Genomic DNA, 16,199 nt, shown 5'->3' with positions numbered 1-16,199 from the left:
CTTAAAGAGCTTAGATTAGAAAAGTTAATTCCCAGTGTGACAGTGCTGAAAAGTGGGTCTTAAGTGGTGATTGGTCATAAGACTCTGCCCTTAAAATGCTAACACTGTTACCATGACAACTAGATAACACCCATCCCCAATCCTGTCCATGGGTGTGTGTTCTCTTGCTCGTCTGCCTGAGATATTGGAACATGAAAACCCTGGACATTCCAAACTCCTAAACCTTACTTAATAAATAAGTCTCTGCTAGTTCTAAATTTATAAAAGTCCTAAGATATTCTACTGAGGAGCCAAAACAGACTCTGACATTATGTCACTATATCCAACACATTGCAATAGATACAAAGAGAATCACAACTAGGACGTTGAATGGATGGTGGACCTGCCCTTTTCACTCCCCTCCTCACTACAACATTCCTACAGGTGACCCTTAAGTCTGACCTGAGTTTTCTGAATGGCAGGAAGTTCTCTAACTAACTAGCAGCTTGTTCCACAGATAACTTCAGTAACTTGAGCATCTTTGTATATGTTCCACCAAAAGCACCCTCCCCAGGAATACTACTGCTCAGTGGTCCTAATCATATGGCTCTGAACCATCTTAAATGATAGAGAGGAGAAAAGAGAGGAGGGAGAGGGGTGAAATAGCCTCATATTAGTATTGTTACTGTGTTTCAACATTTAGGTAAAATGGAGAAAGTGTCCATTTGAGTGAGGTACCTTAGACCCAAAAAGGACATGCATGGTATATACTCACTAATAAGTGGACATTAGCTAAAAACACACAGAATACCCAGGATACAATCCACAGAACTCAAGAAGGTTAACACGCCGAAGGGATGCTTGAATCCCACTTGGGAGAAGAAAGCAATCATGGGGGCTGGGGGGGGGTAGAGGGAGGGAGGGATCTGGGTGGGAGGAAGAAGGGAAAAAGGGAACATGATCAGGTATTGGGGGAGGAGGAAGAGAAGCCCTGAAGGCCAGTAGAATGAATGGAAATATGTAACCGAGGGGGAGAGGGACCCTCTAGAATGTACCAGAAATATGGGAGGTAAGAGACTCTCAGGATTCAAAGAGAGGGACCTTAGACAAAAGGGCCAAGAGTTGCATGAAGTCATTGTTTTAATAGCTGAGTAGTACTCCACTGTGTAAATGTACCACATTTTCTGCATCCATTCCTCTGTTGAAGGGTATCTGGGTTTTTTCCAGCTTCTGGCTATTATAAAGAAGGCTGCTATGAACACAGTGGAGCACGTGTCCTTGTTATATGTTGGAGCATCTTTTGGGTATATGCCCAGGAGTAGTATAGCTGAGCCCTTACGTAGCACTATGTCCAACTTTCTAAGAAACTGCCAGACTGCTTTCCAGAGTGGTGGTACCAGCTTGCAAACCCACCAACAGTGGAGGAGTGTCCCTCTTTCTCCACATCCTCCTCACCATTGGCTGTCACCTGAGCGGTTTTTTTCCGCTTTTTAAATTTTTTTAAATTTTACTTTTCTTGGATATTTTATATATTTACATTTCAAATGTTATTCCTCCCCCACTTCTCCCTTAACTCCTTTCCCTCCCCCTGCTTCTATGAGGATGCTCCCACTCCCACCCAAGGGTATCTCCTGAGAGGCCCTACCAGAGCCTACTGATACAGATGGGGATGCTTGCAGCCAACCATCAGATAACATGGTGACCCCAGTGAAGGAGTTAGAGAAAGGACTGTAGAAGCTGAAGAGGTTTGCAACCCCATAGGAAGAAGAACAATGTCAACCAACCAGACACCCCAGGAACTAAACCCACCAACCAAAGAGTACACATGAAGGGACCCATGGCTCCAGCTGTATATGCAGCAGAGGATGGCTTGTCTGGCATCAATAGAAGGAGAAGCCCTTGATCCTGTGAAGGCTCTTTTCCTCAGTGTAGGGGAATGCCAGGGTGTTGAGGTGGGTGTGGGTGGGTGGAAGGGGGAGCATCATCATAGAAGCAGGGAGGGGGAGCATGGGAAAAGGGGAAACTGGGAAAGGGGATAACATTTGAAATGTAAATACATAAAATATCCAATTAAAAAAAAACAAAAGGCCCAACAGTGGGTAGACGGAACTTGTAGAGTCCACTTCTAGTAGAAAGACAGGGCATCAAGTGGAGGGATAGGGTTGCCAACCCACAGGCAAAACTCTGATCCAGAATTGATCCTGTCTAAAAGAACTGCAGGGACAAATGTAGTTAGAGAAAGGACTGAAGGAGCTGAGGGGTTTGCAACCTCATAGGAAGAACAACAATATCAACCAACCGGACACCCCAGAGCTCCCAGGGACTAAACCACCAACCAACGAGTACACATGGACAGACCCATGGCTCCAGCTGCATATGTAGCAGAGGATGGCCTTGTCAGGCATCAATGGGAGGAGAGGCCCTTGGTCCTGTGAAAGCTCAATGCCCAAGTGTAGGGGAATGCCAGGGTGGGGAGGCCGGGGGAAATGGGTGGGTGGTTGGAAAATCACCCTCATAGAGGAAGGGGGTAGGGTGATGGGATAAGAGGTTTCCAGAGGGGAAACTGGGAAGGCGGATAACATTTGAAATGTAAATAAATAAAATATCCAATAAAAATATTAAAAAAATAGAGAAGAGACTGAGGGAAAGGAGGTCCAGTGACAGGCCCAACTTAGCATACATCTCAAGGGAGGCTCCAAGGCCTGACACTATTATTGATGCTGCGGTGTGCATACAGACAGGCGCCTAGCTTGGCTGTCCTCCGAGAGGCCCAACAAGTAGCTGGATAAGACAGAAGCAGATACTTATATCTAACCAATGTACTGAAGTTGTGGCCCCTGTGGTTGAATTAAGGAAAGGCTGGAAGAAGCTGAGGAGGAGCGTGACCCCATAGGAAAACCAGCAGTCTCAAGTAACCCAGACCTCTGAGATCTCTCAGACACTGAACCACCAACCAGGCTGCATACACTAGCTAGTCCAAGGCCCCTGACGCATATACAGCAGAGGACTGCCTGGTCTGGCCTCAGCGAGAGAGAACTCACCTAGCCCTCCAGAGACTCAGGGCGCCTGGGAGTAGGGAGGCCTGGTGGGGGTGAGGCGTGGGATGGGGGAAACATACTCTTGGAGACAGGGAGTAGGAGGAATGGGATGTTGAACTGTGGGCGGGTGAAGAAGGAGGAGGTAATGACTGGAGTGTAAAAAAAAATAAAAACAAAAACAGCTTAAACCAAAATAAAATTAATTTTAAAAAGTCTAACATGAGGTTAAATAGGGAAGAGAGAATAATAGTCTTGAGAAAAATCTAATTTTTGCCTCCCAAATGTTTATAGACTTTCCCCATGTCACCAACTTCTGCCACTTCGCTACTTGACCTATCACTGAAGTCAGTCACAGAGCTCCAAGCAATACTGCAAAGGGAGGGGAGCAGGAAGGGGGAAGGGGGGCTCATATGTAAATGTGCTGTTTCAGGGCCTAGCACCCGAAATGGGAGCTGAGTCTTGCCTCACGCTTCTGAGTGCATGTTCTACAGAGACAAATTTGATTGCAGGCCATTTCTGCTAAATTTGACATAAGATTTACATGGCCCGCTAGAGCTTTGAGCATGAGCAAATTAGGGTATTGTTTAAAAACCAACAAATACTCCCAAGAGTACCTGATTACAGATTCTGAATCTTTGCCTGGGTGCCCCACACACACACCTACTCAGCCCCAAAAGTGAAGCATGAAGGTAAGGCCAGTCCCTACCAGCCCATCTCTGGAGAATTTCTAGCCCTCTTCCAGCCCTTGGGGACCCACCATCCACACCTGCTTACAGGGTGGAGGCTGCAGAAGTTCTTCTAATTAAGGTAGCATGAAGTGCTCCAGGCAGTCCCCAGGGTAATTTTTAAGAAGTGAAACCTCCTGGTAAGGCAGAAACTTTTTTGTATATCCTTTGTATCAAAGCAAAGTGATTGGAGCAAATCTCAAGGTAACAGAAGCTGCTAATTTCCTGTCACCTGGTGTCAATCAGAGGTACCACTCGGGGCCTGGTCTATCTCACTCATCTTCAAGAACTTGAGATAGAAGAGGCCAGCTGATCTCAGCAGTGAACAGCTAAATTGGTCCTTGAGCCTTCAAGCCTCGGAGACCCAGGTAAGGATTGAATTTGCTCTGTTTCAATAACTCTAATAGAAAGAAAGTCTGGATGAAAAGAGTGGTTTTAGAGAATAGAAAGTCAGCTTTCAGCCTGGGGTATCGCTGGTGAGACTTTCAAATGGCAGCATGATTTAGTGTGGCGATTTCAAGGCTGGATGTGCCACCCCTCTCCTAATGGCTTTCCCTCTCAAAAATGACTCTGGGCAGTAGCTGTCGAGCGGATTCAAACATGGAGACAAGGTCTCTAGAATGTTGTGCTCCACCTGGGGCTCTACCACATAGAAGCTGCATAACCTTGGGTGAGTTACTAAACTTCTCCATGCCTCAATTTCCTCATCCATGAAATGGGATCAATAACACGAGGTCCTCTGCATCATGAAGATAAAACCTAGAATACAGAATTGTTTTAGGACTACCTGAGACCAAATTAGAAAATAATACTGGCCATAAAAATCTAACTCCATTCCTCTCTGCTCAGCTGAGTTTGTCTCCAAAGAGAAAACTTCAGTGTAAGCATATGCAGATGATGTAAAACCTTACCATCTGGCATTGGAATACTGAGCACAAATCCTGTTTTCTGTCTATAATCTAAGAAGCCAAGGGTGCGAGTGGGCGCTAGAGACGGGGTAGAGAGATTGACTTTAAGCAGATTCTAATGCGCTCCCGAAAGTAAACAGTAAAGTAAGTGTGTCGGGGGTGGATGAGGTGGGCAAGGTGGGTGGAGAGACAGACAGAGACAGAGAGACTTTCCCTGTTTTCCTCATAATGGTTTTGTTTCACTGATGGTCAGGTGAAGTGGAGGTTATCACTTTGTGAATAGAAAGCATCCTGAGCATTTACCTGCCCAGAGAGGAAGCCAAGCTTGGTGGTCTGTTTAAGCCTGAACTCACAGAATCACAAGAGGCCGGTTTGGCATATAACCCCACACAGTTCCCTTGCTGGGTTGGCACCGTGTGCAGGAGTCACACTAAAATAAAGTAGCTGTAGAAAAGGAATAAACATGAACTGCTGTTGACTCTGAGGAAGTTCTTACCATCAGCCAAGAAGTAGCCTGAGGTAACATGATGGTCCTTCTTGGGGGGGGGGGTATTGTCAGGACGTGGAGAGAGACCAGGAAGGACTAGCTTGAAGGTTTTGCAGATTCAGCAAAGAAGCAGGAGACAGGACAGGCATGACCTGGACACAGGCTCTGAAAGTCATCCAGAGCTGGACTGCAATGAGGAGTCAGAAGGATGTCTCAAGAAAGCCAACGAGAGTTAGAGACAGTGAGGTGGGTTGGTGAGAGCCCAGGAAGAGCACGACTTAGAGATTTAAGGTGATGTATGTGTCTTGGCTGCTTTGTGGGGCATATAGTAGAAAACATATTGAAGGAAAACGGTATCCAGAGCACTTCTAGCAACTCTTACATTTATTTGCTTATTTATTATTTAGTATGTTTGCACACATGTGTACCTATGTGGAAGTCAAAGGACAATCTGCAGAAGTCAGTTGTCTCCTATCATGTGAGTTCTGGGAATGGAGTGCTAAGCCATCTGGCTGGCCTGATCCGCAAGATTTTTTTTCTTATGCTATACCAGGAAAGTAAGTCAGAATCAATATGTAGATGACACTAGGTGTAGGGAAAAGGTCCATGTGTAAGAGGTATTACAGAGGAAATGGCATGATTTTGCTATTGCCTGAATATAAGGGAGCTGAAGGAGCAGGGGTAAAATCTCCCTCCAAGCCTCTGTTTGTGTGCATACACACACACACACACACACACACACACACACACACACACACACACACACACATGCAAACACATGTGGAAGATAGGTTAATATTAGAAATCTTCTTCAGTCACAAAACAGGTCTCTCACCCAACTTGAAACTTAAAAATTTGGCTAGACAGGCTGGCCAGCAAACCCAAGGGATCTATCCACCTATACTTCCTTCATTGAAGTTACAAGTGCATGCTACCACAGCCAGCATTTTATATAGAAGCTGAAATCCATACTCCAGTCTTCATGCTTGTAAGACTTGACCTGAACCATCTCATAAACCCCCTGGTACCAATGTCTTAAGTCTGAGCAATTAGCAAAATAAAGTGACCTGAGGCACTGTACCCAGAAAAGGCCACAGGCTACAGCACAACCTTTGTACAGAGTTTCGGTTGAATGGCAGAATCTAGTTGAAGAGTATCAGGGACTGTGTCCGTGAGGAGGAAGTTAGGGGAAAAGGTAGAAAGCAAAAATTTTAAAAGCTGAAGGGAGGAAAGGGAAAACAGAGTGGTAATGGGGGACGTTGCCATATTTTAAAATGAGAGTTTGGGTTGGGAAACAAGGTAGCATAATAAAGGTCAGTAGTAATAATTATTCTTTGGATATGTATTATCATATCGATCACAGGACAACTATAACTTATCCTAATTTCACAGAGATCACAAATGTAGATGGCTCTTTCTACTACATACTGCCACACACAAGGAGTGAGAGTAGGTCCCAGGAAGAAGGGATTTCCGGAAGAAGTGAACACCTGGTGGAAGCAAATGGACTGAAGGAAAGAATGTCAGATTCAACCGCAGCTCAAAGCATGGGACAGGAAGAATAAATGCAAAGCTACTTTGAGGGGCAAAGGGGGAAGTTAAGGTTGGGGGTGTGGCTCAAGTGTCTCAGAAGATGATGGAATTATTAGTCTTAAGAGTCATTCTTTAAGCCCAAACCAGAGAAGATACTGTGAGATCTTCCCGGGATACAGGGAAAAAAACGGCCATGCTTTTAGAAGTCAAAAGGGTTTGTGGGAGCTGCAGTGGGTGATAAAATAGAACAGTGTGTGAGCAAATTAAGTCATCATTTCAGTGTCAGTATTGATTTTAATATTTGTGAAATATGAAATGATTTCCTATTGTCATATTTGACCAATGTGACCAGTAACCCTACTAATATACCAATCTTTGCTATGAACTGAAGTCTATTGAAACAATTTGTATGATTTTTTTAATAAGGCAATGATGCAAAAACCTACATTTGTAGGAGTATGTGGACCAGCTATAGCCTCATCTGTTTCCATTAAATGTAATTTTATTGCCCCAACCTGTAGTGCCCTCATGTGTGTGAGAAAGGGAGGGAGGACAGGGAGATCATTAGCATAAGATGGCATATAAAAGTAATTATTTTGGCTATAAGATATTTTGTAATAATAGTTATTCAACACTTTGTAGAAATGTAGTTATTACAAAGATATTATTCTAACAGAAAGATGTTCTTCTCTCCATATTATTACTGCCAATAGGCCATACAGACACTCCCACTAGACTCTGCCTAAATAAAAAGTTCATCTCAGTAACAATACAAAGCCAATACTTAGTAAGCAGTTGGGAACTCTGGCAGAATTATAATAATGGTAGTCCAATCATTTCCTTCAACCTGAACAATTAATGAGCTTGCATTTGTTAAGTCACCATCACTAAAATTCGTTCCCTAGAATGGAGTGAAGTGACTTCTAACTCATTCTCTAGTTGCCAAATGATCTTGGGAAAATAACTGATGTGAACCTCTATTGACGTATCTACTAAAGGTGATACAATGGCTCCTAAGAGGGAGGTCTGAGAAAAACTGGAACTAGCACACTAATATCCCTGGGACATAGTGCATGCTCAAGTAAACAACTGTGGCACTGCAGTCCAACCTGCGGGTACACAGAATGAGGTATAAGGTCTTTGCCAAAGGATGCCCCATATCCAGGGGAAGCATCCTTACTTGTGACATGAGCAAACTGGCTTCTCAGATTTTTCTAGCTCCAGAGCAATATTCATTTGCATACTCTTAGGTGGGCTATGTAAATAATTTTTATGGTTAATGGTCTCGTGGGATGGTTTGTGGCATGAAACAGACTCCCCTGGGCCATGTGACAGCTGCTAATTTAGAACAGGAGGGAAATCAAGTAAGAAATGCTTCCCTAAAACCCATGTTGCAGAAAAGTCAAATTCTGTGTTGCTTTAAGTCATTAAGAGTGTGCATATTTTTGAAGGGAAAGGAAGAGAAATGAAACTGTTCCCCACAGGAGTCAGAGCAGTGAGACTGCACTGCAGTTGACAAGTTAGGGGCTTCTTTTCAGGTAATTAGTAATTATAGTTACCTAACATGTCTGTCCTGGTCCCCTCTTCTGTAAAACAGAGGCAGTGATTCATCCCTTGTCTCCTCTGCTGGGCTCAGAAAAGATCTCCCAAGAGGAATTTCTTTGTACTTATAAAACAGGACAAAGTGTAAGAGATTCACTTGCCCAGCCCCCCATGTACTTAGTAAGATTCAGCAACCTGGGTAGACAGTCTTAATTCCACAGCTTACAATTAGCCAGATGTGTGGTCCTACAGAGGGATGTCCAGGGTACAGAAAATAGCAATGAAATTCAAGTACATGGTTGATGTAACCAATGGATGGATACTCCCAACACAAGACACATGAAGAAAGCTAAATAGTCAGAGCTGGAAGGAATGTGACTCATTGTCTCATCACTTTGCTACCCTCTTTCCTTGTCCTCGGCTCATATGTCCACTCACTTAATGATAATTCTATGGAAGGGCACTGTTCTGTTCTCATTTTATAGATGCATAAAGTAAAAACTACAAGATTCTTTCCTATAACATAGTAGTCGACCTTGTCTTACATCTGAAGATACTAGGAAGAGGACAGTCTCAGTGGCACCATCAAGGGAATACTAAAAGAAGTATTAGATGGTGTCAGAAGGTAAGATTGCCAAAGACTTTGTCTTTGATCTCACCTCACTGTTTTCTTTTCAGGGGTTTGAAAATAGAATGACAACACCCAGAAATTCAGTGAGTGGACCTTTCCCAACAGAGCCTACAAAAGGACCCCTCGCCATGCAACCTGCTCAAAAAGTAATCCCCAGAAGACCATCTTCACTGGTGGGCCCCACACAAAGCTTCTTCATGAGGGAATCAAAGGCTTTGGGGGTAAGACTGTTTTCCTCCATTCCACACTCTGGAGATACTCTGGCTGGCAAATATTGATGCTTCAGGCTGTAAATGGAATTCAGTTTGCCTCACACAGACAGGTTTAAGTGACCATGTTCTCAAAGTGGGCGATGCCAGAGGACACCAGTTAACACCTGGATCACTGCAGAATAATCTTACATCATTGCTTTTTTAGACATATCTGTTCCTTGAAAATGCGCTGTGTGGTGAGAGAGGTCGATATGAACAAGGAGGCAAAATTCTGGACAGCGCTACCACTCCTTTTAGGACCAATGCATGGTGTCTACTCAGGTCTCAGGTCTCCCATGTTGCCTTTGACCCCTACCAGTGAGTTCAATCCTCACCAGTGCCTTTCTTCTCTCCTCAGGCTGTCCAGATCATGAATGGCCTCTTCCACATTTCCCTGGGGGGACTGCTGATGATCCCCACAGGAGTTTTTGCACCCATCTGTTTGAGTGTATGGTACCCTCTGTGGGGAGGCATTATGGTAAGTTACAATAAACAGCAACAACTTTTGAGATGTTGAAGGAGGAAAAAAGCCAAAAAGGATCTAGGTTGTTTCTATGTTGAGGAAAGTAATATGGGCAGCAGAATCTTACGGGGTTGGCATAATTAAGTAGGAAGGAGGGTAGACTACACTACGAGGCTCCTGCGGTTGAAGGGGTCATATTCCATGTGGATTCACAGAAAGGAGCTGTGTCAGCTCTTCTCAGGCGATGAAGACTGTACAAAGCAGGGTCTCTGCATAGCTGGCTAGTGCAGGGTATGAGACACTGGATGTTTGGCACTTTGGAAGGAAAGGAGAAATGGAAACAACCCTAAGTCCTCCCATGTCTCTACAAGTCTATTAGTTACTATGGAACCTGATGAAATTATTTTCATCTCAAATAATCTTTTATACTTACAAGTTCAGCAACGCTCTTCTGGGCTACTTAATGTACATGTTTCCCAGCCTTATAAATTCTGTGGATGACATGAGGCTAGGTAGTGTTTATTTTGCCTGGACACTTTTCATGACTATGTCCCTCTAAGAGTGAGTCCAGAATTGAAGCTTCCACGAACCAAGGTAGATTAGTCGTAAGATTTCTGCACTTCATTGTTTGAACTTGGGAGAAATATTCACTCTTACTTCCTGTAGCAACCAATGATGTGATAAAGTGTATCATATTCAAGTCCTGCCTTCTACACATCAAGGCTATTAAGTCACTGTGAACACACACACACACACACACACACACACACACACACACACACACACACGAACATTTTCACTAATTTACAATGAGAGAGATGGGCTGGGGAGATGCCTCAGTGGTGAACACTAGCTGCTCTCCCAGAAGACCCAGGTTCAATCCTCAGCACCCACATGGCAGCTCACAGCCATCTGTAATGCCAGTTCCAGAGGAATTCAACATTTTCTCTTCTGGCCTCCTTGGCCAGGCATGCTCTTGGGGCACAAACATGCAGACGAAACAGCCACACACATAAAAAATATCATATTTTTATTGAAAAGAGGGAAAATGTTTTAATTCACACTTTCTCTCCCACCTGTGCTTGCCAGTCACCCACCGTAATTGTGTTTTTAAAGCTAGAGACAAAGTGTAATCGTAGCCTGTGTAGATAAGGAATAAATCATGTTACTAGAGGGGATTCCTTATGTCTCTATTTGATGGTATGGGCCCAGGGGGTTCTCATTGACAAGGAAAGGTGTGAATTCTCTCTCTCTTTTCTTATTCTATTCCTAGTTAGAGGTCCCAAAGGTTGAACAGCACAGCCTGCATGTATGAACCCGAATAACAAAGAAAGATGGCTTCCAAGAAATAATTTAATGTGATGAAATTTAATATACAGTTTAATGAAAGACACACAAAAGAATGTAGATGGTTCCTTCCCAAGCAGTTATCAGTGGCTAACAGTCACCTTTTGTCTCTCCCCTTCTGCTCCTCCGTCTTCCTGCTCCTCCCCCTTCTGCCCCTCCCCCCTTCCCACCCCTCTCTCTTTGTAGTACATCATTTCAGGATCACTCCTGGCAGCTGCAGCAGAGAAAACCTCCAGGAAGAGTTTGGCAAGTAATCATATGCCCTGTCCCACACACGAAATACACAGCTACTTTCTCAGTAGAAAACAAGCCCAGGGACCCTAAAAAGAGCATTGTAGTTACAGACTCTTCTCTGAGCAATGGAACCTATCCTGGTTGCGATGTGATTTTTTTTTCACAAGACACTCAAAAATGACATCTGCCTAAGTCTGTCGATGGTGAGGAATCAAAGGCAGGGTCAGAAGACCAGACTTGATAATTTTTCAATGCTAAGTTCCCTGTGGAGGTGACAGACCTAGAATATCTTGAAAGAATGTTACTTAGGAAATGATGCACCATTTAGGAAAATGATACTTGAGTTGGGTCCCAGCTTGATCATAGCCTTACAATGAGACTCAGAACCCCAAGCAAGTACAGGAGTGCCATGGAGTCCCCCAAAGCCCCTATGAACAGAAGTGCTAGTCTTGACACAGAAAATCAATATAAAGATGAGATGGGGCGATAAGGCCTACAAGAGCTTGTCCATAAAGATTTATTTATATCCTTTTAAAATAAGTAACCTATAGAATTCCTGAATCTGGGTGGCTGATCAGAGCTCACCACCAAATTTCACTCTAAAAAAATCCTCTAATAATACTTATACTTACTAAGTACATGTCACTTTTGGATTGAGGTGGTTCTTACTTATAGTCTATCTGAAAAATATCAATTTAAGGGAATTTACAAATATCAAATACAACCCAAACTACCAAATTGCCATTAATAAGTCACATAGCCAGGAGTGAAATATGTTAGTGAAACATATCAATAATGCCTCACCATATGGCATATGATATAGCAAGCTTTTATCACCCGCACAGGTCAGAGTAGTCAGAGCCATGTCCTCTAGACTGTGCTACCAAGAGAAATTTGCCCTAATGGATAACATCAGTAGGGAGCAGTGTTGTTATTATTATGGGTGATACATTTTATTTGATGGTTGTCTTAGTCAGGGTTTCTATTGCTGTGACAAAATGCCATGACCAAAAAGCAAGTTGGGGAGGAAAGGGTTTATTCAGCTTACACTTCCACATTGCTGTCTATCACCAAAGAAGTCGGAATAGGAGCTCAAACAGGGTAGAAACCTAGAGGCAGGAGATACAGAGGCCAAGGAGGAGTGCTGGTTACTGTCTTGCTTCACATGGCTTGCTTAGTCTGCTTTTTATAAAACCTAGTACTACTAGTCCAGGAATGGCATCACCCACAATGGGCTGGGCCCTCTCCCATCAATCAGTAATTAAGAAAATGCCTTATAGCCAGATCTTATGGAGGCATCTTCTCAATACCATTAATCCTCACTTGCTCATTAAGTGCATGTCTGGGAAGTCGGCAGCAATGAAAAAGTCCAGAGATGTGAGTAGATGTGAGTGAAGGATCATTGGAATTTTGGTAAATTGAATAGATGGTGATGGCTTAAGACAAGGAGACTGGAAAAGGGGGGGGAGAAGGAGGCTAAACACAATAACAAAGAGGCTAAACCCCATAGCAAGCACTGATCTAGAACTCAGGTGTGGTGTCCTCATGAGTCAGGGGAATGATGGCTGAAATCCTATATCCTGCTTTATGTTTTCCAAACAGAAATCAAATCTAATGAACAAACCTGCCTCTGTTTCAGGTCAAAGCGAAAGTGATAATGAGCTCTCTAAGCCTCTTTGCTGCCATTTCTGGAATAATTCTTTCAATCATGGACATACTTAACATTACAGTTTCTCATTTTTTAAAAATGGAGAGACTGGAACTGATTAAAACTCCCAAGCTATATGTTGATATCTACAACTGTGAGCCATCCAATTCCTCAGAGAAAAACTCCCCATCTACACAGTACTGTAACAGCGTGCAGTCTGTGTTCTTGGTAAGTCTGAGAGCAGTGACTCCAGGGAGGGAATGCGCTATGCTCCATATGAACATCAACTCCACATCCAGGTACTCTGTGTCTGCTATTTTTTTTGTATGTAGCTTTGGACCAGAACCCTCCTCATATACTGCCTCTGTTGAGTTGAGAAACAAATTGGTTGCCATAGGCAACACACTTAGAGCAGTGTCATTTGTAAAAGAGATTCTATCTGTAACTTTATCATTTCTTCTGAGGGATGCTCTTGTTGTGTGGTACTGGGTGGTCTAATACTGTCTATTTAGCCTAGACTAGCTTCACATTCACAACAATCCCGCTCCTATTTCCTGAATGCTGGACTTACTGGCACAGGCCACTACACCAAGCGTTATGAGTTCATCATTCTTAATATCATTGATGATATTAATAATTACCATTATTAATAAAACATAGAGGAAATTCCTAAAATGTTATTGACATATTAGTCATCATTGAAGTTTGAATGCAGAGTTTAAAGGGGAAAAGAAGTGTATCTCTCAAATGTTGTGGAGTTTCCTCAATATGATATCACATCCCCCTAAAGATGATACTATTTCTTTGGAGACAGGGTCTCATGTAGTCCAGTCTGGTCTTCACTATACTGTAACTATACTATACTAAACTTCTGATCTTCCTAACTCTACATCTCCTAGTGCTGAGATTTTACAGGGATGTGCCGATATGCCTAGTTTACATAGTGGGACTAGAACCTAAGACTTCAAGTATGCTAGCGGTGTATCCTACCAATTGAGCTATGGTATCAGGCCAAACTGAAAGAATTTTATATGAGTCTTTCTTTAGAAGAATTTTTTTAAAAAAGAGTTGATCTTTCAGTTTCCTATTCCCACCTTACCTTCTCGTGCCTGCCTAAAAGATGCTATCTCTTAGCAACTGCTTCCCATAGCAATTCGGCTTACTCGCCTAAAGAACTGAGCTCAATTTTTGCTCCTTGAGCTCCAGTCATTTGTCACTCCTGTGCACTGTGCATGTCCAGCTGCTGTTCTCTCACCTGTGCCTCCATGCTGTTGATTTCCAGGGCATTCTGTCGGTGATGCTGATCTCTGCCTTCTTCCAGAAGCTCGTGACAGCCGGTGTTGTAGAGAATGAGTGGAAAAGAGTGTGCTCCAGGCCCAAATCTGTAAGTTGGAGTTACCTGTCCACAACAAGCTAGAAAATTAATATCTACAAAGAATTGTTTACATAGAATATGATCTGGTGAAATTTTGGAATTGGGAGTTTCATTGGGAAAAAAATAAAGTTTTGTTGTAATTTTTGGAACCCAGAAAACACCAGTAGTGACAGCCAATATTTTGAAGAGTAACGGAGTCTACAGTTAGACAGATGCTACACAGTTCCACAGGTGCACAAGTGTGCCTGCCACCCAGCCTTTCCCTCTACTTGACTTCAGACTCCCACTCCCACTTTGTCTTACTGTTCTACTGAAATGCAGTAATGAGATGGCCTGGTCAACGTGACTTATAAAAGAAAGCACTTATTTGGGGTTCACAATCCCAGAGGATAAGTTAGAGTCCACGACCATCATGGGGAGGATCGTGGCAGTGGGCAGTCAACCATGGCTCTGGAGAAGTAGCTGAGAGCTGACTTCTGATCCACAAGCATGAGACAGGGAGAACTAACTAGAAATGGCTTTGACTTTTATAACCCCAAAGCCTACCACCGGTGATACATCTCCTCCCACAAGGCCACACTTCTGATCACTCCCAGTTCTGCCAACCGCAGAACAAGTATTGAAAAGTTTAAGCCTGTGGTGGACATTGGTATTCACACCTGGATGGCGTGCCCTCTCCCATCGTAGTGTGGTGAAGGCTAAAGGCTGATGAAGTCACTGGTTCGTGGATTTTTTCAGTGTTCCCTTCCACTCCCTTCACCTCATTCCACTTCCAAAACAATAGTATTTCAAAGAGTCTCCAAAACTAGGAAATATGAATGTTTCAATAGTACCTCTATTATAAACTATTTCAAAGTGGCAGACTATAAGATTTAGCTTATAACCTAATAGTCATTACTGATTCCTTCATTACAAATATGGGAAGAAGGCAGGATGAGAATGACTTCCCCAGGTTATAATCACTAAAAGCAAATCAGTTCTAGAATCTAAACTCCTCTATTTTTGATATTTTTCTTTTTTTCATGTTGTATGATTATTCCAGGCAAAATGGCAAATGCCTGGAGCACTTAACAATTTACTCAGAATTGGGGTTTAATAAGTAGATGATTTGACAAGAATATGAGCATCCATGCAGCCAATCCTTGTATCTATAGTATAAGGTTAACTAAACAAAAAACCTGAGAATAATTTGGCATTTGGATATACATAGATTGTTGGAAGGTGTGTCGAGGGTAAAAGTCAAGAGGCATTTGTTTATTTTCTAGAATGTGGTTCTGCTGTCAGCTGGAGAAAAAAAAGAGCAGACAATTAAAATGAAAGAAGAAATCATTGAGCTAAGTGGAGTATCTTCCCAACCAAAGAATGAAGAGGAAATTGAAATTATTCCAGTGCAGGAGGAAGAAGAAGAAGAAGCAGAAATAAACTTCCCAGCACCTCCCCAAGAGCAGGAATCCTTGCCAGTGGAAAATGAGATCTCTCCTTAAGCTCTTTTTTAATAAGCATTATTGTTTAGAGAGCTTCCAAGACACATAGTTACACTCATCTCTTGTGGCCTTCCACAATCTGTTCTCCATATTTCCACAGCTTACCCTTGCATAGAGAAGCCACATCTAGCTCTCGTTCACATTTGAAGAAGGCAGTGATTATAAAGGACTGCCTTGTTTCTTGCTTAGGGAACTTTACATTGGCAGAAATGCTGAAGAATTCTCATTCACCTTTTCCTTGGATGGGTGTCTCAGTAGTGGTAATGCTTTTTCTCCATTTCCTCCATCAGCAGTTACAGCAGAGGGAAAAGACACACGACTGTTCCGTTCATCTCTGAACTCTCTGACTCCTTCTAAATTTTTAGTGGAGTCCCTTTTGCATTATTGTTTTAAGGAAAATAACAATAATAATAATGAGAGGAAATGAGCTGCCTATATGCCTGTGGGGAAGGCACAAAATGTGACCTGTTCTTCAAGCTTCTGTATCCCACTTGGGAAGCTGCAAAAGGCTTATTCCTAAGCCTGTCTGTACAAAAAGCATAGCTTACACATAA

General features: G+C 42.9%; 1 protein-coding gene and 1 long non-coding RNA gene across 7 annotated transcripts in view; one reads left to right on the top strand and one right to left on the bottom strand.

Annotated features, from left to right (window-relative positions):
• LOC120093141 (uncharacterized) overlaps positions 1–14,185 on the bottom strand; it is an 87,630-nt gene extending 73,445 nt beyond the window's left edge. For 2 of the 3 annotated variants that reach the window (XR_015652988.1, XR_015652993.1), the window contains exon 1: positions 14,042–14,185. This is a non-coding gene — a long non-coding RNA (uncharacterized LOC120093141). The remainder of the gene's footprint in view (positions 1–14,041) is intronic. The other variant, XR_015652991.1, reaches the window with a different exon arrangement.
• Ms4a1 (membrane spanning 4-domains A1) lies at positions 3,446–16,199 on the top strand. 4 transcript variants are annotated; one of them, XM_087563679.1, is made up of 8 exons: positions 3,446–3,706; positions 3,922–4,110; positions 8,891–9,064; positions 9,453–9,572; positions 11,091–11,150; positions 12,778–13,014; positions 14,069–14,170; positions 15,427–16,199. In XM_087563679.1, exons 3-8 carry the CDS (start codon positions 8,906–8,908, stop codon positions 15,643–15,645), a joined length of 897 nt encoding a protein of 298 aa, XP_087419805.1. In that variant the 5' UTR covers positions 3,446–3,706; positions 3,922–4,110; positions 8,891–8,905; the 3' UTR covers positions 15,646–16,199.

The sequence above is a fragment of the Rattus norvegicus genome, chromosome 1, assembly GCF_021556685.1.
Source record: "Rattus norvegicus strain SHRSP/BbbUtx chromosome 1, alternate assembly SHRSP_T2T, whole genome shotgun sequence".
Classification (NCBI taxonomy): domain Eukaryota; kingdom Metazoa; phylum Chordata; class Mammalia; order Rodentia; family Muridae; genus Rattus; species Rattus norvegicus.
Note: the sequence above shows the minus strand (reverse complement) of the source record. Positions and strands in the feature narration are given on the sequence as shown.

What these genes read in the sequence shown, in the direction of transcription:
- Ms4a1 (XM_087563679.1), top strand. Translation starts at nt 8,906, where the DNA reads ATGACAACACCCAGAAATTCAGTGAGTGGACCTTTCCCAACAGAGCCT. An exon ending in CTCTGTGGGGAGGCATTATG is followed by an intron (nt 9,573 to 11,090) that starts GTAAGTTACAAT and finishes CTCTCTTTGTAG; the next exon opens with TACATCATTTCAGGATCACT. An exon ending in TGTGCTCCAGGCCCAAATCT is followed by an intron (nt 14,171 to 15,426) that starts GTAAGTTGGAGT and finishes TTTATTTTCTAG; the next exon opens with AATGTGGTTCTGCTGTCAGC.